The sequence below is a fragment of the Melopsittacus undulatus genome, chromosome 5 (assembly GCF_012275295.1).
Source record: "Melopsittacus undulatus isolate bMelUnd1 chromosome 5, bMelUnd1.mat.Z, whole genome shotgun sequence".
NCBI lineage: Eukaryota > Metazoa > Chordata > Aves > Psittaciformes > Psittaculidae > Melopsittacus > Melopsittacus undulatus.
In genome coordinates this window covers 49529332-49551212 of record NC_047531.1, presented here as the reverse complement: position 1 = coordinate 49551212, position 21881 = coordinate 49529332, and the positions used below count along the sequence as shown (strand labels likewise).

The following is a 21881-nucleotide window of genomic DNA, read 5'->3' as shown; positions in this document are numbered from 1 at the left end:
ACTTCTATTTTGCTTATATTATAACACAGATTAATATTAAGTCTCTTTCCCAAACTCTAGTGCTCCCAGTTTGGATGAAGAAAACCAGATAAAGATAAAGAACATAAAACCTGACAACTGCTTGTAGAAGCAATCTTATCTTGGATGCTCAACTTGTCTGAAATACCACTATTTCACTGCCTCAATATGCAAGCACAGATTTAAGTTTCACCTCCCTAATTAAAAATTCTGCCCATACCATCTGTTGATACTGTACTGGCATTTATTTTACAACAGCTCATTAAAAACTAGACAATATTTTAACGTTGGGGGTTTTTTCCCCTCAAAAATACCTAACCAAAGATAATGAAAATAAATAAACAGAATTCAGCATGGAGAAGCAGCAAGAGCAGCCTGACAAAGGCTGGTAACTATTTTGTCAGAGCTACACTTTTTTCTCTCAGAAAAGTCTACTGTTACAAAACCTATTCATAGAAGAATATTTATTTCAGAGATAAAAATAATATTCTGTTACTAGCGTTTCTGTATGTGTGCCTAACATTCAATTGGTTATCAGTTTCTAATCAAATCTCTTGAAAACAAAGATTTAGTAACTGCTACTGTGATTATGAAGTTTACTATCTTACTATGAAGATTACATTCTTTTATTTATTCTGTGTAAGAATTTAGTGAAGCTAATGAACATTTTCATATGTTACATCTTTTTTTAAAATTAATGTAGAATTTTGCCTCCTTTGAAAAGCAGTACTGCAACTTTATTTCTACGGAGGTTCCCCCAACATGTGCTGAATGCCAGTGCTTCCAGATAGAAAGAAACCTATAGTAGAACCTCCCCCTCCCATCTACACATCTAGAGGCAATGTGTTCTCACCAGTCATTCATTCACATTTTTTGGCACTGCTGACTGCATTTCCAAAAAGCTTGTGTTAAATCTCTGTATTATAATAAGCTCATGTAGATACCTTCGGCAGAGTGCTGTCCTTATCCTAAACCAAGCAGTCAAATATGAAACAAAGAACTGTTTTTAGGAAAGGAAAAAGTCTCCCCCCAGCCTCATTCAGCTTGCCAGACCTATACATCTGGACAATTTGGATTGGGCAAGGCTTTCAGGGAGGAGTCACTTGCAAGAGTTCTGCAGTCCATATATCTAACACGACACGATGGCCTGGAACAAATATTTAGAGCTGTAAAAAACTAAACCACGGGGTGCAGAGGAACTAAGACTTCCACCTGAGCAACCCATCACCATCCCAGAACTAGAAACTGGCAATGAGAAGGTCACTAAACTAAACATTCTCCCCAGGCCAAAGCATAGGCATCTTTCCAGCAGTGGGAATGGACATGGTCCTTTCTAACTGAGAAATCAACCTTCAGCTTCTCACTGGACAAATCCAGCATGAGGGAGGCAGAGAACAGCCGCACTCACATTGTTCACAACACAGGACTACTGGGACTTACCACAGCATCGCTGGTGCCTGTTCCCAGCAGTTTCCAGGCACATCCCTACAAGATGCAGAGCCCAGATGATGGCTGCGATCCCACCGCAGACCAGCCGGCCAAGATGCTGCTTCTGCTCCCAAACCAAGCCCCCTCTGGAGCCCTTCTGACCTTCCCGCGCTGTGCGCGCTCTATTAAAACCCCGGTAGAGACAATATGCATCACATCCTGAGAAATGCCACCTCCCGCTACTTTCTTCCCTCTGTGCTTGGCCCTTGGTTGCCCGCCGGCCGGGACGACGCGCTGAGGAGCAACCCCCGCCTTTCGCTCCCGAGAACGGTACGGCACGGTGGGAGGGGGGACATACCCCCGCTGCCCGCCTCACGCCACTCACCGCGGCCGTGGTGCAGATAGTCCGCAGCAGCCGGGGGGCTGTCAGCAGCATCTTGCGGAGCACCGCAGGGCCCCGAGCTCCCTGGGTTGCCCGGCACCCGCGGCACCAGCAGAGCGCTTCGTCTGATGCAACCCGCGCCGATGCTGCTGGCGCCCCGCCAGCGCCTGCATCTGCGACGTGCGCCCCCGCCCGGACCCTCGGCGACCGGCGCAGAGGGTGGAGGGCGGGAGCTCCGCACCTGCCGCTCCAGCTGTCCCCTCCCCGGCGGCTGCACGACAGGACCGGCTCCGGCCCCAGCGCCGGGAGAGCGGCTGGGGGGTGCAGGCTTCGTGAAGCCCCAGGGAGGTGGTGGGGAGCCGGGCGAGAGACTGCCCCGCCCCACAGGGCCGGAGGACACGGTCTATGTGGCACCTGGACAGTGCTTCGTGGGACGAGGGCTGGGGTTTGAGTGGTACCCAACACTCCCCTTCCGCCGGGGCCACCACGGGGTTGGCGGAGAGATGGCCCCAGGCTTCGTTCGTCCCCTCTACCCGGGAGGTCGGGGAGAAATTAATGTGAATCTTCTGTGCAAAGAATCATGTAGATTATCGACCTGATTTTTTAGTTTGTTGCATGTCAAAAATGCCAGTAATGAGATTAACACACACATTAATGGCTTTCCGAAAATCCGTATCACCGGCAGCACTAGGTATTTTTAAAACAGCTCACTCTACTTAATAATGATAGAAAATCTTCCAACATTTGATGTCATCTTTTAACATGAATATTTAAACTTCAATATTTTTCTAAAGTTACAACAAAATCTTCTTGTCAGAGCTATAGGAAAGGACTTGAAAATATGAAATCAGGTGCTAAATATACAATCAGAAGGCAAATGAAAATTACTCCCAAAGCAGTATGAACAGCAAAACAGAAAGCTGAGAGCAGGGCAGTAGTGTAAAGACCATTGCAAACTGGGTCAGGTTTAAACCCTACCAGCACTTGATCATAAAGAACAAGGGTGGATAAAAGAGTGGCAAGCACTTTGCTGCTGACAAGAAAATTTAAAAGAAAATTGAGAAGATTTTCTTACAGCTGACTTATGAACCACATCAGATAGGTCAGAGGCAACCCATCAGCCAAATTTATGACCTGCAGAGATGTTGCTTGTAGTAGAAAGCACAGCAGACAAAGTCTTCCCTAGCACTTGCAAACATCCACTTCTCACTGCCCTTTTTTGATGCTTTCCTGAAAAAAAGCTGCAACCGTAATCTTCAGGATTTAACTGCAACTCTCTTCAGGGCATTTCAAATGCTCAGCTGTAACTGAAGGAAGAGCACAGCTGCAGAACTGGGGACATGGAAGAAGAGGTGCTGCAAGAGGCAAACTGCCAGTCCCAAAGGAGATCAGATTGGCCCTACAAAATACCCCCGTGAGTAAAGTTACACAACTGCTTGCAGTAGGACTCTCATAACGTAATTAATTCCCTGATTTACTCCTGTGTAGCGAAACTATATCCTGCCTTTTATTCAAGGCTCTTGACAATCTCAGAAGTGTCAGTGGCATTGAGTGGAATCAACAGGAAGCATAATAAAACTTTTTAATTAAAATAAACCTCTGGACGTTGCTTTGCAATGAAAATTCAACAGAGAAAATCACTAGTCAGTAATTTCCTTTCTATGGGGTGAAAAAAACTAAGGGAGTGCTTGGCCCACTTCAGTGAAGATTCTTCTCATCATGCCATCATTTAGAGTATATGATTTCTTAGATGATGGAAAGGTCAACCAAAGGAATTAGTGAGTTTCTTTACTCTGAGACGTGAAAAACTAAACTAGTAGAATTCATCAAGAAGTCCCATTAACAAGGGGGGATGATATGTTTATGCAAGTGTTCCTTCTCTAGTACCCATGGTACTATGGTTTTGAAATGAGTGGTGTACAGTAATGCCAGATTTTCAGTATGAAAGCTTAAAGATTTTGCTTTGTGACTTATTTTAAAAATAGCATGTATTCTGTTGTTACTGGCTGCTTCTATGGGTATGTGACTTCATACCTTCTAATTATCTCACGTAAGATCTATCGAATTTCATTGCTGAAACTATTTTTAAAAATACTCCCTCTTTAAATTTTACAATAAAAATGTTAAAACTCATAATTTCGTTGGACTAAATCACATAATTTAACTATTACAGGCACTGTTGGCTGAAATGCCTGTTAATCTTCTTTTTGAATTAGCACTTTTTGAAAGAAAGATTAATAATTGCACGGTTTGATAGGTCATGTTGTAGCAATACAGGAACTATACACATGCATGCACAAGACAGTCATACACTAAGTAAACCCACTATGTGTTCAAATAAAAAGTAGAGACATCCAGTCCTTACTAAAGCAACTATCTCACTACCTCAGGTGGTATGAGGACTCACTGTATGCATAGTCTTCCTATGACTTGATGGAAGCTGCACAAATTCCATATGGTAGAGTGCAGCTTCTACTACAAAAGCTGCATTGAAATGGTCCTATACTGCAAAGTTTGGAGCCAGATTCAAGCACTGAATCACTAAACTCCAAATCCTGGCTCATGATCCAAAATCCTCTTGGACTAGAACACCACATACTTGGCATTAAATCAGTGACACACAGGCTTATGGCAAAATACCTGGGTTTCCTAGTAAGTGATTTGTAATGACTTCTGGCTCTCTTTGTTACACACAACACAGATAACACAACGACACACATGGTAAAAGGACTAAAATTTTACTTTGCATACTTTCCTCTCCAAAAAAACTCCAGACCTATTGAGACAATAATATATGTCCGTTTACTTCACAGACTATTAAAATGTTAAGTGAAAAATGGAAAAAACACGAGAGAAGGTGTCATTTGTCAGCAGAATCATGGCTTAAAAAGGAGCTGGGGAATTAGATGTAGGCTTTACTTCAGATTTCATAGGAATCAGAGGGGCAGGGAGACTAACAGGGGTAAAGGTGTGACAAATCCCATGTGAGAATGGTATCTGCATACCACCAGCTTCTTCCTTATGATCATCATAGAATCATAGAATGGTTTGGGTTGGAAGGGACCTTAAAGATCATCTAGTTAGAGTGTTGAACTCAAATGCATGGGTTTTAACAACCACTTAACAAATTGGCTACTTAAGAATTTCAAGGATGTCTGTAAACAATTACAGTCAATTCAAATTATACTTTTTTTGTCATCCAGAAAAGGATTAGGTTGGCCTGCCTGAGTGAGCAATAGTTCTTGTGTGACATAGTAAACTCCAACATCAGTGTTAAACACAGTAATGATTACAATGTGCTTCTCCAGCCTTTATGTTACTCCAAAAAAGCAACACGAAGTATCCCCACTGATTTCTGTATGCCAGTAATAGAAGTACCTCCCAGATTATCAGTATTTCTTGTCAATCTGGGGAGAAATCCTGGCTCCAGAGGAATCAGTGTATATTTATGCAATTGGTTTAGATCATGTTTTATACATTAACCTTTCCCTCTTGCTATTTTAATCCCAGTTCTGGCCCTTCTTTCTTAAAGCCAAAATTCAGCTTTGAAAAAAACATCAGCTATCTGTAGTAAACTTTCCAGCACGGGCTTCCCCCTTTCTGTTCCCTAATTTTCCAGAGATGTATGTCAGCAAGTCGCAAATACATATAGGGGATTATGTATACAAAACTTATTCAGGAGATAACCATGCTCATTGAATAGCATGTTCACAAAGCAAAATGTGTTCGTACGTGCAGAAATGTACAGAACAAATATAAGATAACCTAGCCCATCTGAACATTATAAACCATAGTTGATTCCTGTGAAACAGAAGTTACTTAGTGTCTTTGAAGATATCATGACTTGGCAAGATCTTTAGGGAAGGCTGTGTTCCACAGGACTCTGCATATGTGCACATGCTGAAGAGCTTGTGAAACTGCTCAGAATTGTCCTGGGTTCAACAGTAGCAGTCATTTTTTCTCCTTCTTGGTAGCTGGTGCGGCGCTGTGTTTTTGACTTTTGGACTGGGAACGGTGCTGATAGTACCAATCTTTATAGTTACTGCTGAAATATTTAGTGTGGCCAAGGACTTTCTGAGTCTCATGCTCTGCCAGGGTGGAGGGAAGCCGGGAGGAAGCAGAGACAGGACACCTGACCCAAACTAGCCAAAGAAGTATTCCATGCCATAGCAGGTTATGCCCAGGATGTAACTGAGAGTTACCCTGAAGGGCTAGAAGATTGTGGGGTTGGACAAGGTATTGGTTGGTTCTTGATCGGAAGGGGTGGGGTGAGTCATTGGTCGGCGGGTGGTGAGGTGTCGTATTCTCTTCACTTGTTATTTCCTTTATTATTATTACTATTATTATTGATAGTAGCAGTAATGATTTGTGTTATACCTTCGTTATTAAATTGTTCTTATCTCAACCTGTGGGAGCTACGTTCTTTTGATTCTTCTCCCCAACTCTCTGGGAACTGGGGGAGGAAGGGGGGGAGTGAGTGAATGAGATGTGTGATTGGGTTTAAACCACAACAAGAATCTTGACACGCTTGTGAGGTGGGCTGATGCCAACCTTGTGAAGCTTAACCATGCCAAGTGCAAGGTCCTACACCTGGGTTGGAGCAATCCCAGGCACAGCTACAGGTTGCGCAAAAAGGAAATTCAGTGCAGCCCTGTGGAGAAGGACTTGGGGGTGTTGGTAGATGAGAAAATGAACATGAGCCAGCAGTGTGCGCTTACAGCCCAGAAAGCCAACTGTATCCTGGGCTGCATCAAAAGGAGCGTGACCAGCAGGTCGAAGCAGGTGATCCTGCCCCTCTGCTCTCGTGAGACCTCACTTGGAGCATTGTGTGTAGTTCTGGTGTCCTCAACATAAAAAGGACATGGAACTGTTGGAACAAGTCCAGAGGAGGGCCACGAGGATGATCAAGGGGGTTGGAGCACCTCCCATATGAAGACAGGCTGAGAAAGTTGGGGCTGTTCAGCCTGGAGAAGAGAAGGCTGCGTGGAGACCTCATAGCAGCCTTCCAGTATCTGAAGGGGGCCTACAGGGATGCTGGTGAGGGACCATTCATTAGGGACTGTAGTGACAGGACAAAGGGTAATGGGTTAAAACTTAAACAGCAGAAGTTTAGATTGGATCTAAGGAAGAAATTCTTTACTGTTAGGGTGGTGAGGCACTGGAGTGGGTTGCCCAGGGAGGTTGTAAATGCTCCATCCCTGGCAGTGTTCAAGGCCAGACTGGATGAAGCCTTGGGTGAGATGGTTTAGTGTGAGGTGTCTCTGTCTTTGGCAGGGGGGTTGAAACTAGATGATCTTACAGTCCTTTCCAACCCTAACTATTCTATGATTCTATGATTTACTGTCTTTTGAAAATAATGCTCTGGGATTCAACAATCAACTACATTAGCTCTGCATAGGCTTTTTGTCATTGGAAATAAGCCTTTATGGGGCTTTTCATGATTAATAAAGATTTGGTCATAGTTCAGACTCAAATTCTTGAGGAGTATGTCTAGTTTTAAATATTGTGTAATTAAAAAAAATGTAAAGTAGGGCTTTGTACTGGTTATTTCCTAACTATGTTAATTGCATGGCAAGTTTCAACTCAAATTTTACACACAGAAACTTTATATGTTTTTCCACTTGCTTTAGAAAGGTTTTATGGGAAAGTTATTTATTGTTTTATTTCTGCAACATTTGTATTTAAAACTTTTTTATTATTTTTTTCCCAGTGAGTCTTAACTTCATTTCAGGCCAAACGCCCACACAACAGTAATGCTTTCAAAACATACTCATATGGATTTTCTGCCATCTAGACAGCTATTTAAAATCTTATGCATAACATCTAATTTTTCCAGAGTAACCAAAAGGAGGCATATATATGATAAGGAAAGGGTATTATTTTACCAATTTAACCGGTATAAAGAATTATCATGTGCAGATGCCTCACTCATATGCATAAATGAAAACATCTCAAATTCGATACAATAGAATCGAAAGTACTTCTGCCAAAAGTTGCCATTATTTTTGTATAACAGAGTTGTTAAAAGTGTATCTCAGAGAGTAAATCCTTTCGGGGAATCTTGCCACAAAAACTTTGAGTAAGAACTTTATTTTATTTAAATAAAAATATAAAATATAAAAATATAAAAATATTCAGAGACCTAAGTATTAAATGGTACCATATTAATGCTAGTATATTATACTACACTTCATTATCTTACCTACCCTTTCTAGTACTCAAGTGTAACAAGTAATTTTGGCTGGAAGATATTTACGTTCACATTTCACTCAGTTCATGTGGAAGTCCAAAATGAAATTTTACTTTCATGATCATTTTGGTCTGGTCAAAAGAAATTGTTTTCTCAACTATGTCTGTCTTTAGTAAAATTCATCTTACCAAAAACACTGTCCTAAAGACTTTTTTGACCACTGTATTATCTGATGATACTAACAGATAATTGAGCAATATTAGCAATTTCTATAAATCTGTACCAAATAAAAGCTTCCTGGTACCAGTGGAAGCCATGATTGTCACCCAACTTTCAGAAATGGTGCTTATATAAATAATTTCACATGAACCAACAGCATAAAACCGTTCACTGATAAGACAGCAGAGAAAACTTCATCAAACTTAATCAAACTTATCAACTTAATCAAAACTGAGCTAGTCTTGCTGTCACTAGAACAGTCAGCTTCAAGATGAAGTCTAAATCAGATTTTCGAAAGGCAGAAATTCTAGCAGCATCTAGAATTGACCTAAATAACTCAGTGTAAGCAACATAACACTGCCACCTACTGAGCCAAAGAAAAACCCAATAAGAAGTCATTTAAACAACTGCATCGTGAATGGCAGCACAAAATTTAACTGGTGTACTTACTTCAGTCTAATTGTGCAATTTTTTTTTTCAGTTACAGAGCCTCCTGCTCCATTTAAAAAAAATTCAAAATTTCAATACTTTTTCTTTTACTATAATATTCTTTTTCCGTATTTGGCATAAAGGTTACATCAGCTTTTGCTGTGGGGCTCACAGTGCATTCTGGCGTGGCCATAGTATATAGATCAACCATTTGGATTACTTTGCGTGCAGTTTTGACAGTCTCACAACGTTGTGATAACCAACCCTACAGTATTTCGTTCTTTACAAATTCAGTTCAGATGTGTGGAAGGGAGGGCCCTACCAAGTGCCAGTTCTACAGGTTTCTCTGTTGTACCATCTGGCAGAATTCAAGGACATGTTTCTCTGAGACAGGCAACAAATAGCCTGGTGGTTACTTTTCAAGCAGTTTGAAAGTCTCTGTTTATGTGCAGTCTCCCATAGCTGAAAGAAACAGTATTTGTTTCAAAGAAAGCATATATGGTTTGTAGAGAAAAGTTTTCTATTGCTTTGTTTTGCTTTTCAAAATTGGAAGACACATCTTGGCTTTGAATAAATGTATAGCAGCTCAATAAAAGCTGCCTCTGCAAGGCTGCAGACAGAAAGCAGCCTTGCATAAACTGTAGTTTCATTTTGTGTAATACAGATTATCTCCTTAGGGACACTTGTCTTCACTGCCAGCTGTCAATGTCCTGCACAATTAAACTTCTAAGGACTTAGAAACCCCATTATGAACATCTTAAGTTTCCACAGAAGCCAATGAGTGGAGGAGACATATTTACATGATGGTTACTTGAGAAAGTTTCCTCTCTTAAACCAAAAAAAAAAAAAAAAACACCAAAAACAAAAAACCCAAACAAACAAACGAGTTTTCTAAACATTGTTTACATTGTTTCACACAGAACTAAATTTGACCTCTTCTTTCTCAGACTCAGGTCGGTCTCTTAGAATGCACTTGAAGCAGGTAAAAACTCAACAATACACTTGCCAACTGGATCTTTCTTCCCTAGAAACTTTAAAAATCAATAGATTCCAAAGGATGGATTAATTTTAATCAGAAAACAACTACAGTAGGTGCTATTTTCAGACCTGCTGCATTATCGTTTGCTTTTATGGATGATCCTGCACTTACTGATACATCTCTCATCAGAGTTGCTATTTTTGCTGCTCCTTCCCCACTGACATCGCTAATGGTCCCAGTGACGCTGCTTTTGAAGCCATTTCCTTTTGTGCTGATGCTACACATTCTGCTGAGGTAATGTAATTGTTGAGGTCATTTTAATGGCCCTGAACGGCTGCTTGTCTTGGTATCCAAAGTACTTCTATTTTTATTTTCTGATATTATACGCACCCGGGCCCTGAAATAAAAATAAAGCAGCAGTGACTGACCGCACACAGGTAAGTACCTCATGGCTCTGAGTGACAACAAACGACAGGGAGATAGATGATCGCAAATGACAGGGAGGAGATTAGACGGTACCGCTGCAGCAGTCACCCCGTGCAGCTGTCTCTGAGCTCCAGACCCTCCTTCAGAGCTGGCACAGTTCCTTCCACCGCTTCCTTCCTCCCGCATGAGAACGGGGAAGCGTTGGGAGGGTGTCACACTACCGACTTCACTCGGCAGAACAACGTGACAGCGGTGTGGAACACGGGCTGGGGCCCTGCTCACCAGGGGAAAAGCAGAAAAGCCAACAAAGCCCGGATCCCTCGGATCCCCCGATCCCAAGCTCACTGGGGCAGAGGTATCAGGCCCTCCAAGCCGTGAGGGAGCCGTGAGGGAGCCGTGAGGGGCGGGGCACACGGCACCGGCTCCGGGCCACCAGGGAAGAGCGGTGTGGCAGAGGCTGCCCTCCAGGGGGCGCTGCCGCCCGCCCCGCCTGGAGTCCAACCCCGCCTTTCCCCCTTTCCCGTCCGCCTCCATTTCCCAGAGGGCGGCGCGGAAGCGGGGCAGGAAGTCTCGTGCGCCTGAGTCAGGGGGGAGCGGGCGCGATGGCGCTGGAGACCCTGTCCCCGGACTGGGAGTTCGACCGCCTCGATGACGGCTCGCAGAGTGAGCGCGGGCGGAGCGCGGCGCGGGAGGGGCCGGTGCCGGGGCTGCGGCGGTAACGCCATGGGGCGGGGGGAGGCGCGGGCTGAGCCCCCTCTCAGCCCCTCACCCCTCTCGGCATCTCACGTCGCTGTATTCCCGGTGGGAACAGTGGGAGGAAGGAAGGGACGGAGGGAAGGAGAAGAAAGCGGTCGTGGGAGCTGAGCGAGGTCACCAGCCCCAGCTTCCCCTACGGACCCTGCCCGGAGAGGGGAGCCGGGCGCTCGCCGCGCCCCTTCCCTCGGCCCTTCCTCCTCCTCCGGTTAGGCCTGCGGGGTGGGCTGTGGCGGTGACCCTTTTTCCTCCTAGTTGTCAGGGGTTGTTGAGGGTGGGAGGATGGCTTTTCCAACCCTTCATCCTTCACTCCCTTAGGGGAGTCGCCTCCAGTGCCACCAGCGCGGCAGGGAGCAGGCGGGCAGTCTTCCGTGACTTTCTTCCCTTGCACGAAGCAGGCAGGAGGAGCTGATGCTTGCCGTGGGGATGGGGTTTCTTTCCTTCCCCATCGTATCTCCTGGCTTACCGATTTGTGCAGTTGCTTCTTCGGTTTGCTGGAGAAGTCACGTCAAATGAATTAGTTGTATGCAGCTTCTGTTGGTGAAGGCTTTCTGGTATGGAGTTGGGTGGTCACTTGCGGTTTCACCTTTAAAAAAGATTAAGTAAGACCTTGAGATGATAAAGTCATTGACAGTGGGTTTGTGTGCCCGTAAAAATCCACGTTTTTCTCAGCCCGTGGAGGTGACCTACTTTCTAAACGTGGAACAGGCACGGTTGTCACACTGTAAAGCACACTGTAAAGTGAATGGAGCCAAATTAATACACCAGGTGTTGCTGTGAAAATATGTCACTCATGGACCAACTGTTTCACGTAGAATGTTATCCTAAGGGATGATGCTGTTTGTGCCATGTTCATTTGATCTGGATTTCAGTGGAAACTAGCTGTCCTGAGCTGAGGTTTTTACCCTTTCTCTAGGTGCAGGGTGGCAAATGTAGCTTTTACTCAAAATCATAAAATCATAGAATAGTTAGGATTGGAAAGGACCTTAAGATCATCTAAAACCCCCTGCCATGGGCAGGGACACCTCACACTAAACCATATCACCCAAGGCTTCATCCAACCTGGTCTTGAACAAAATACCACATTGCCACCAGTTTGGCCGTGACAGAGTGCAGCTATGAGAACTTTACATGATATAATATGCTCTGTTAGCACCATCTTGATAGTGAACAAACAGGCTGATCTTCCTCTGAGAGCAGCACTCAATATTCTCCTAGAGAAAAGCCAAAGAAAAATCCTGTGACTTGAAAACTTGTTTTGTTGCTGCCTACTTTCACTTTATATCATTAAGCTTTAGCAATTATAATGTTCTCAACTGAGGGCACAAGATACTAAGTAAGTCTGTCTTGTTGCGTCTCTGTCCTAGATATTTATGGATAATGTACTTGCAAATCCTTCTGTGGTAGTAAGTCCATTGAATATTACTGATTTTATGGAAAGATAAGCTGACGGATCTGTACTACTGAGTAGATCTCTTGCATTCTTCTAACTGTAATACTTTCAGTTTATCGCTTGAGGAGAAACTAAATCAAACTTTATTGTAAACAGATTGTGCCTTATGAAGTAGAATGTATGCTACTCTGAAGAAAAACAAAACAACTGCTTTCTGTGATTTCTTTTTTTTTTCTTCATGTCAGCCAGTTTGTTTAGGATTTTTTTTTTCTGCATCTTAAAAAGCTTCCCTTCATCTCCAAGTCATTTTTTATCAGTTCAACCCTGCCTATCTCTGGCTAGCTAATAGCTTTCATGCTCTTGTCTCTAAAATAGTGAGAAGCTATTCATGCCTCTTATTTTACATATGATCAGTATAAGGTGGAAAATTGATGGCTATCAATAGACAAGTATTTGGAAATATTTAATGTAGCTCAACGTAACTATTACAGTTGTTCAAAATCCATCATTTGGCTGCTGGAAAGGTGACAGTTTGTGAGTCTAGCAGAGTGCTGCTGTAAGATTTTTGTTTGAGAAATGCTGCCTGCTTCATAGGGAATTGCTTTGAACGGCAGTGTCATTTTCATACTCTTGTATGACTTGGAATCTTTTTTTGTTCTTCCTATAAAGCCCCAGTATCTGCCAATTTCTCTGCTCTTAGTTTGTCTTTTGTGCAAAGGGAGGAAAAAGGAACTGGGGGGAATACCTTAGAATATCCCTATAGTAGGTCTTTGTACTCCAAATTTTCTAGCAGTAAAGTACTGAAGCTAATGTTGTGGGTAGGTAAACTCTGTTCTGCAGGGCTTTGTGTCCATCAGTGTTTTACTGGTTTTCTGCAGCAGAGCTTCCAGAAAATGCACTGGAAGGAACCTGAAAGATGAGATGGATTTGATGGAATAGAATAATATGATGATACAATTCAAGGGCCGCATGTCTGGAGTGCATACTGCTGATAGAGAGTTTTTTGTTTGCTTGGCTCTTACCTGTTTGCAAGGAATTCAGTCTCCTTATTTTGACAGTGTCTGTGCACTGTCTAGGCTGCAGGTACAGCTCAATAGCTCTAATGTAGAACTTAGTGTAGGAGAGTTTACTGTGCCTCTTTGATAGGCTTTGCAGTCCATATGCCCTTAACAGCTGGCATTGCTGCTGGCTTCATAGTAGTAGCTTAGAATTGGTCCTGACTTCAGTGCAGTCATTTCTCCTTCCAACTCTCAACCTTCCTGTCCGTGTTCCTTCTTATCTTTTCCTTATTATTTTGCCCTTATTTGTTCTTCCCCTAATGCCAGTGCAGTGTTCTCAGTCAAATATTCTTTTCTCCAAAAAATGTCTGATAATTGATTCAGCGGTGCTCTCCCACTGAAGTAGTCACCCACTGCCATTTGCCCAGTTATTGACAATGTGGATGAGTAAGAGGTTAAACATACAGAATAGAAGAATATGTTTTCTTAACTTTATAGAGCAGCCTGCTTGCTGAAATCAAAAAGAGCTATATGAGAGTAGTATTCTTGTTTGGAAACAGTTCAGTTGTTCTGCTGATTTGTGTTCTCTAACTTATAATCATATTTTCAGCAAATAGCAGAAGATTGTGAGCTATTATATTTGTTACCTAATTATGGGGAAGACACTAGTCTTCACATGAAAAAGGATTGTTCTTCCCTACTGAGCGTAGAACCTTGAGTGGTACTCATACACTCTGTCGTTCAAATTATGCAACTAAGTCAGTAACTATATATAATGTGGGGAGGAGGGGAGTGTATCTTAATGTGGGAAGAAAAAAGATCAGAATAGAGTGAATGAAACTTTTGTGGACCAACTGTATTTAGATGTACTCTGCTAATTAATACAACCGTTCTTGGTGTTTGACCAGCTGAATGTTGCCTTTTGACCCTATTTACCCCTAAAATTAACAGGACAGCTGTGCATTTTGATTTCCAAGTATTAAGCAGAAGAGAAGTTCTGTTTGAAGGTGGTGAATTTGAAAGGGGGGAGAAATAATGAAAAGCTATAAACTTCCATCTAATGCCCAGGTATCTTACTGAGAGGTACCAGAGTGAGTGAAAGGAGTTTTGCTACTAATTCATCTGCTTCTCAGGATGAACTGTTTAGACCTATTACCTCAAAGTTCTAATATAATTGTATATGTACTGTTTCAGCCAATGTGTTATGGTTTCCACAGTTGCTTCTTTGCTCAGCATCTTGATGTGATTATTAAGGTTTGTTAAGATCTGTTGTGGTTTGTTAAGATCTTAGCTTGAAAGAATATACATTTAAAAGTTTCTGCAAACCACTTTGATGACTGATATTCTTTAAGTAGTATTTGGATTTCTTTCAAACCGACACTAAGTTGTAGGATTGTTTTTAAACAAATAAGAACTTTGTATAAAGATGTGATGGTGTTAAGGAAGAGTGCTGCAGCAAAATGAGGAATACAGTACTAAAGCTAAATAGGATCAGATTAAATATTTCTAAATAAAATTGAGATTGTAGTTAACAGTCTATAAAATTGTACAAATGTTATCAATTCTCAGAAATTCATGCTGAAGTGCAATTGAAGAATTATGGAAAATTTCTCGAGGAATATACATCTCAGCTGAAGAGAATTGAAGATGCTTTGGATGACTCTGTTGGAGATGTTTGGGACTTCAGCCTTGATCCCATTGCATTAAAGGTCTTCATATACTTAATATGCATTGCAACTGTTACTTTCCTGCTTTCTCCTTCCCTTCAAAACCTGAGATTTAAAAGGTTCATGCATTTGTGCTCTTAAAATTTTGACATTTGTGTTTGCAAAACCTATCCAATACTATTTTAATTATCAAGCAGTTAATAAATTGGTGCATATCATAAGAGAAGATGGTTTCACATTATTAATTTGCAGTGTTTCTGTTACTAGTCGAAGTTAAATGAATTTGTTGTTCTTCATGTGTTGGGAAGGCCAAGTCCAGCAAACCTCTTCCCTCTGGGGCTAGGCTTCCAGAAGAGCTAACTAATAGTTGTATAACTACAGAATAAACTGTGTGTGTATTTGTAGTTGTGTTGTGACTTAATGGCCTTGGCACAGTGTTTTCTGTCCTCCAGAGGTAGCTATTTCTTTGGTCATAAGTTCTCTGCAAAGCACTTTTTTTTTTTCTTTTCACTGAATTTGCAGATATCATTTAAAAACACTTTAATTACTATATGAAACTTGTCTGTTCTGAAGATGTACTCTCAAGCAATCATCTGAATGGTTTGAATAAACTCTGTGGGCACCAAAGTGCTGGATGTACATGAACTAGTCAATATCATGGCTGAGTTCAGTACAAAATGTCAGTGCCTGCATACAGCTTATATGCTTTGCATCCTGTTTCTTGCATTTGGGAGTCTTAATTAATGTTTTGGGTTTCCTGAGCTGTTTTTTCCTACATACTCCATGATGACCATGCTGTTGTGTTCCAAGTTTTATAAGTAAATTGTTGTAAATGTTATATAATATGTATAGTTATTTGCCTTTCTGCCTAGAGCAAAAGGAAAGATATTTCAATGTAAATGTGAATGGAGGAGATTTTCTGCAGCATAGGCTGCCTGTAACTTGCAGTTATTGCTCTCTTATTACTGACTGAGATTAAACTGGGGAAGAAGGGAATACATACCTAGTTGAATAAGTGTATTTTGGCCAATATTTTCTGAAGTTGTTTGGTTTTGTTTTTTAATTTTAGCTTTTGCCATATGAACAGTCCTCCCTACTAGAGCTCATAAAGACAGAAAACAAGGTAAGAGCTTTATGCTTAACTAGAAAACTCTTACTTATTTTTTCTTTTAAAACCAAGCCTTCTAAAAGTGTAATCTCTGTGTTTTCCCCTCCCCCCTCTTTGAGTCTAGGTTCTAAACAAAGTAATAACTGTGTATGCTGCTCTCTGCTGTGAAATCAAGAAGTTAAAATATGAGGTAAATTCAACTGTCTATTATTACTGTTTGTATGAAAATGTTTGCAGATTGGCAAGCTGATGTATAAATTTATTCTTTAGCAGTAAAGAAACAAGATATGATGTCTAAATAATTTTTGTAGCATGATTACATATATTGTATTTATTAAAAATAAATTTCTGCTTTTGTTGTTAGGCAGAAACTAAATTTTATAATGGCCTCTTGTTTTATGGAGAAGGAGGTAAGTAGCTTCCTTTAAAGTAAAAGTTTGTAGTTTTATTATTGCTTCAGATTATATTCAGTTCTACGATAAGTATAATTTTATAATATGGATACATGCTTTCTCTGTGTCTTTGATGGACACCGAGTAACAGACTTTAAGGTTATAGGGATGTATGTTAGTGTCTTTTCACTGTCCTGAGTTAGCTGAAGATAACAGTAACATTTATCTGTAAAGTCCTGTTACTTGCAGTGAGTGCTCTTACATTAAAAGAGATTTTGCAGTAGTCTTATTTACATGAGACATAGGGAGTGTAGGCTGTTAAGGTTGTATTAAATGTATAATATACTGCTTATGTACTGTAGCTCCTGTTTTTTCAAAGTATGGCATTGAAAACCTGTTTTTCACATATAAACACATCCTAAATTATTTCCTGCTGGGACTAGATTTTTACATTGCTTGTAGTAAAACAGTAAGTCTTTAATTTGATTGTAATAAAACAATGAAATCATTGAGAAGTAACTTGGACTATGTGATTAGAGTTGTTCCATGAGAAGTTGTCCTTTTCAAGTGCAGGTAATAGCACTCATATTACTGTTCAAACCATGACATAATAGAATACTGACTATAAGTCAATTCAGTTGACAAATCATGAGACCCTACTTTAGGTGAAAGCTGCTTTTTGCCTTGGAGTTAAACTGCTAACTCATTCAAAGGCTTGGTCTTAAGCTTCCACCTAAAAGGATGCTAGTCTGGGAATAAGCGCAGGTCTTGGTCCTGAGCACTGACTATATTGAGTTGTTTTAAAGGCGTATCACCTAACTTTGTTTTCTGTTTCAGAAACTTGTAGTAGTCTTATAAAAGGGCTTTTAAAAAGCTTTTCAAGAGCTTTGACTGTGACAGAAGTGTTTGGGAATGTGAAATCCTTGAGCTAGGGACTGTTTATCAATGTTTTACATGCTATATGACTGTTCTGGTTCAGTTAAGGAATGTGAAGAAGTGTGGGTTTTGTTGGTTTGTTGTTTTACCTTTTTTTTTTGTTATTAGATTCTTACTTCTTATCAGGCAAAGTTTTAAATATCTTAAACTATGAGTTTTGGCAGCATATCACTAGGGAATCACTGAAAACTTTTCCGTGTTTCTAACATGAAAATGTCAGACTGTTATAGATTAACATATTGCAGCACCAGTTTGTTCCTGATCGGTGTTCTGCAGGGAATGCTTGAGAATGACAGGAACTGAGAGGTCAGCCTTCTGTGAGTTAGGCAGGGATGCTGAAATTAGATTCTCCACTTCCATATCCCTCTGTGTAGCATCTGCTTTGATAACAGCAAGCCTGCTTACTTGAAACAGCTGGCAAAGTTAGTGGCTCAATGATGGCTGGAATTTAAACGAATACTGTTCTGGCCTTTTTCTTCTGTATAAAGAAACATTTGATTTTTTTCATCTTGTCCATGGAGTCACTAGGACTAATCCAGGAACTTTGAAATGTTACTTGGATAGTAAATAATTGCTAGTGGATGTTCCTCATAGTATAAATGCCAACTGCTTTCGTACAAACTTTTTAAAGTGGAATCTTTTATATGATGTTAGATACTATATACACCTTTAAAGAATTGTTTCTTATTCTTTATTTTCTTTCAGGTGTGATGGAGACTTTTTTCCTGCTTTGTATCTAATTTACAAACTATAATTTTTAATGAGAAAGAAACTTCAAAAAAGCCCAGCCTAGGAGAGCAAAATGAAAAGCTTTTAAGGTTTTATCAGTATGCTTACAATAGTACGCTCCACTTGTATGACAGACAAATGGCGTGGAGAGAAAGCTTCAATGTTAATTTAACAGATATAATACAGGCTTTTGAAAGCGGTGACAAATGTTTGTCTTTTAAGCCACAGATTCCAGCATGGTGGAGGGAGATTGCCAAATACAGATGGGAAGATTTGTTTCTTTCTTGCAGGTAGAGTATGTTGTTTTTTTTTTTTGGACAGCAATTATAATTTTATTTTTACTTGCAAAGTGGATTTGACAGTCTGCTTGCGTCTTGCTGAAAGGCATTGCAGTCATTCAATATGTTCCTATGTTTTGCCTGAACTGAGGTTGTTTCCTTTGATAGTAAAGATGCCTATTTTTTGTGGGTTTTATTAGGAAGTTTTAATTTTCATTGGACATTGGGAATGGATTGTTTATATATCACTTTGCTTAGATGATAGAAGAAAGCAAAATTAAAATATGCACCTGGAAAAAATTGCTTATACCCGACTCAAATCGTCAGGGAAGAAGACTCATTTCTTATACAGTTTGGTTGTTATCAGGGTTCTTTTCATGAAAACAGGATCTGTGTTTCTTATGAGGATTTCCCGTGCTCTTGGGTTTCAGTCTATTATGGATTTTTTTTTTTTTGGTCTTCATATAGCTTAAATGACTGTTCCCCAAAATATTTCTATTTTTATGCAATATTGCTCATAATGAAATATCTACATTGAAGTAGAGACTATATAGGAAGCTTCCAGAATGTTTAAACAAATTCTAGTTTAACAAAGGTTAAAATTCCTGTTCTTGCTGTATAGTAAGTAGCATGACAATAGTCATTTACTGAGTCATAACAGGTTGAATGCTATAGGAAGTTGATTCTCAACCTCTTTTACCATGCCCAAGTGCAGTTAGTTGTTAGGGTATCTTGGAAGTTTGTTTCCCATTTTCCAGACTTTTTGTCTTAACTTTATAATTTTCGTCTTTCATCCTGTATTTCTTTCTGAGCAGATGTTTGAGACTTTTTAGTGATTCTAAAATGAGGCTACTGTACATTTGTGTTTTTTCCGGACTTCTTCCCCCGTGTTCTCATGCCAGGATGCTTTGTTCAGGTAGAAGTTGAGAGCAGAGTGACTGGCTGTCTGGCTAGCTCTCTGAAATGCAAACTTGCTCTGCAGGACAAGTTTATGTTTATTTATGGGGTGAATGCTGATGTGTATAGGGTAAGCAGTATGGAAAAATATAGCAGTGTTTCTTGTGAGCCTACTTTGTATGTATGCTATGATGGCTTGCTGATTGTTGAGCAACTTTGGAAAGAAGGGAGATGCAGTTTGTTGCCCCAAAGGGACAGTTACTCAGCTAACAGGTGTGTACTTTCCCCTTATTGAGTTTGTTCTTTTTCAGGTGTTGTGTTCCCCTAAATCCACTCAGTACTGGTTTATATCCACAGAACTGAAAATGCTGTTCTGGTCAGTGTTATAAGCATACCCCCAAGGACAGTGTGAAAACACCTATTAAGGTGATAAAAGGTGAAATGTTGCTTTTGTGGAGCTAGTTTCCACTTACTGATTTACTGTCTCTTCTTAGTTTGAGGTTTCTTGATAACTAAATAGCCTCAAATTTGTTATCCTAGTACTTTTTAATTATCCAAGTATTACTGTGAAACACTAGTTAAGTACTCTTGATCCTGCAGAAAACAGTGTATTTGAAGAACTATGACAAAATTATAATCTTGTTCTATTATAAGAATCATATAGAATGGTTAGGGTTGGAAAGGACCTTAAGATCATCTGTTATGTAGCTGCCAATATGCATGTGCTGTTAAACTGGACTGTTTCCTGGAAGTTTTAAAATGGCAGCTGGTGCCCCTTGGCTCAGGAAACATGATCTCAGTGTCTATTAATCCATTCCTCTGGAATCTGTTCTCTTGTTTAAGCAGCTTGTTTAGAGCAATAAAAGTTTAAGAAGTAATGACACTTATGTTTTGTGAAAACTGGTGACTAATAGAAGGCGGAAGCCCAAATAAAATCTATTTTTGATGGAGAGGAAGACAGAATTCAGCTGTTAGCTAGTCTTCTGGCAGGAACACAGCCTGGCTGATTAGCCAGTGTGGGCTGTCTGCTATGAAGCCATCTGTGTGCTGACTGGCTAGACTCATCACGTACTGACTTTTCCCTGATAATATTACAGGTTGCTTTAATGAGACCTTTAGAAATATTTATAAATACCTTTTAAAAAATATTATAGTAATTAAGGGAAAACTCAGATTTGTTTATCCTGTTGTTCAGAGAACATTGACTTGTTTTGGGTGGTTTTTTTGAGAACAGTATTCTATTGCTTATCACTCTTAGAGTAGGTACAGGCTTCTGTATTAATTTCTAATTTGAATTTGTCTGTCACCAGCTCCTGAAGCCTGACTCTTGAATATAGTGGCAAAAAGCACTGCCTTTGCTATTGGGTATATTATTCCTGAAAATACCCGGGCATTGTTAAATTGCTTCTTTTTGTCCCTGATAAGTTGAACCAGGAATATAAGTAGTCCAAGATGTACTGGAAGCTTGTGTTTGGTAGCTTATTAACTTAGTCCCAGATCCTTTTTTGGAGTTGTTAGTAGGATGTTTTCCATCCTGCTATAGGTCTGTCCACTGACTTGGATTAGGGATGTAGCTGGACCTTGGGCTGCAAGTTGAGTGGTTCATCTTAAGTGTTTTGGATGCAATGACAGCTTATGTATGAACAGAGTCTATGCATATAGATGCATTTTATTTTTTTTGTATTTCAGGAGCTGTCTTGCTTTGTTACCCGATGTTATGAAGTGGTGGTGAATGTAGTGCATCAGTTGGCTGTTCTCTATACGAGCAACAAGTAATTATTCCCTAAAATGCTACATTATTCTTGTGTAGATAAACAAATGTATAAAATATGAATATTCAGTTTAAGGCATGGTCAATTTTGGAATATTGTTATCTACAGATGTGGAGAGTGCTTTGCTGTGCAAGTTTGGGCTTCATAAGCCATTACAGAAGTGAATTTGTTTTATTTTCAGAAAAGTGCTTTTATAGTATCATGAAATCAAATAGGATGGGAAAGACCTTTAAAATAGTCAAGACCAACTGTTACCCCAGGACTGCAAAGTCTGCTACTAAACCATGTCACTGAGGGCCTCATCTACATGGTTTTTTTGAGCACTTCCAGGGACAGTGATTCAACCACTTCCCTTGGCAGACTGTTCCAATGCCTGATCACCCTCTTGGTGAAAAAAAAAATGAGATACGAGATATTTTATGATTGGGAAGTATTATTGCTCTTTCATCTTTGCTCTGTTTGAGAGATTTCTTCTACTGACTAATACAGTGAATACAAGTAGTTTCAGAAGGTAAAAAAATCAGATCACTTCCACAGTCTGTTTTAAATGTGTAAATCTTGGTATATAATCCTCACAGAACAACCATGATTTTAATACTTGAAGTTGAGCTTAATAAGGGCTGTTGGGTTTAGCTCCTCTGAAAACTGTGGAGAATATAAATGCAGGGCTCTTGATTTCTCCCTGTGCCGGCCAGATAGGATAGCATTGTTCTTAGTTTTGTTGTCTTAATTCTTGTTTTATACTACAGCACAAGGTAGATTTTCTGCTGGATGTGTAGCTTGAACATGTCTTGATTAAACATGTGAAGTGATTTTATACTTTTGGGTCACAAGGCTATATATATCAAGGCAAACTACTGTCAGCATAACTGAATTGGGAATAGCTG

The 21881-nt window shown here is 40.3% G+C and overlaps 2 protein-coding genes across 2 annotated transcripts in view; one reads left to right on the top strand and one right to left on the bottom strand.

Annotated features, from left to right (window-relative positions):
* ALDH1L2 (aldehyde dehydrogenase 1 family member L2) overlaps positions 1-2001 on the bottom strand; it is a 36622-nt gene extending 34621 nt beyond the window's left edge. The window contains 2 exon segments of the mRNA XM_005150427.4: positions 1832-1929; positions 1932-2001. Coding sequence (XP_005150484.3) covers positions 1832-1929; positions 1932-2001 — 168 coding nt within the window.
* An 8636-nt stretch (positions 2002-10637) lies between these two features.
* The window catches only part of WASHC4 (WASH complex subunit 4), a 39158-nt gene continuing 27914 nt past the window's right edge, over positions 10638-21881 (top strand). Inside the window, exons 1-7 of the mRNA XM_005150547.3 lie at positions 10638-10734; positions 14785-14924; positions 15952-16005; positions 16115-16180; positions 16355-16400; positions 18270-18337; positions 20912-20994. Of these exons, the coding sequence (XP_005150604.3) occupies positions 10674-10734; positions 14785-14924; positions 15952-16005; positions 16115-16180; positions 16355-16400; positions 18270-18337; positions 20912-20994 (518 nt within the window). The 5' untranslated portion in view covers positions 10638-10673. The remainder of the gene's footprint in view (positions 10735-14784; positions 14925-15951; positions 16006-16114; positions 16181-16354; positions 16401-18269; positions 18338-20911; positions 20995-21881) is intronic.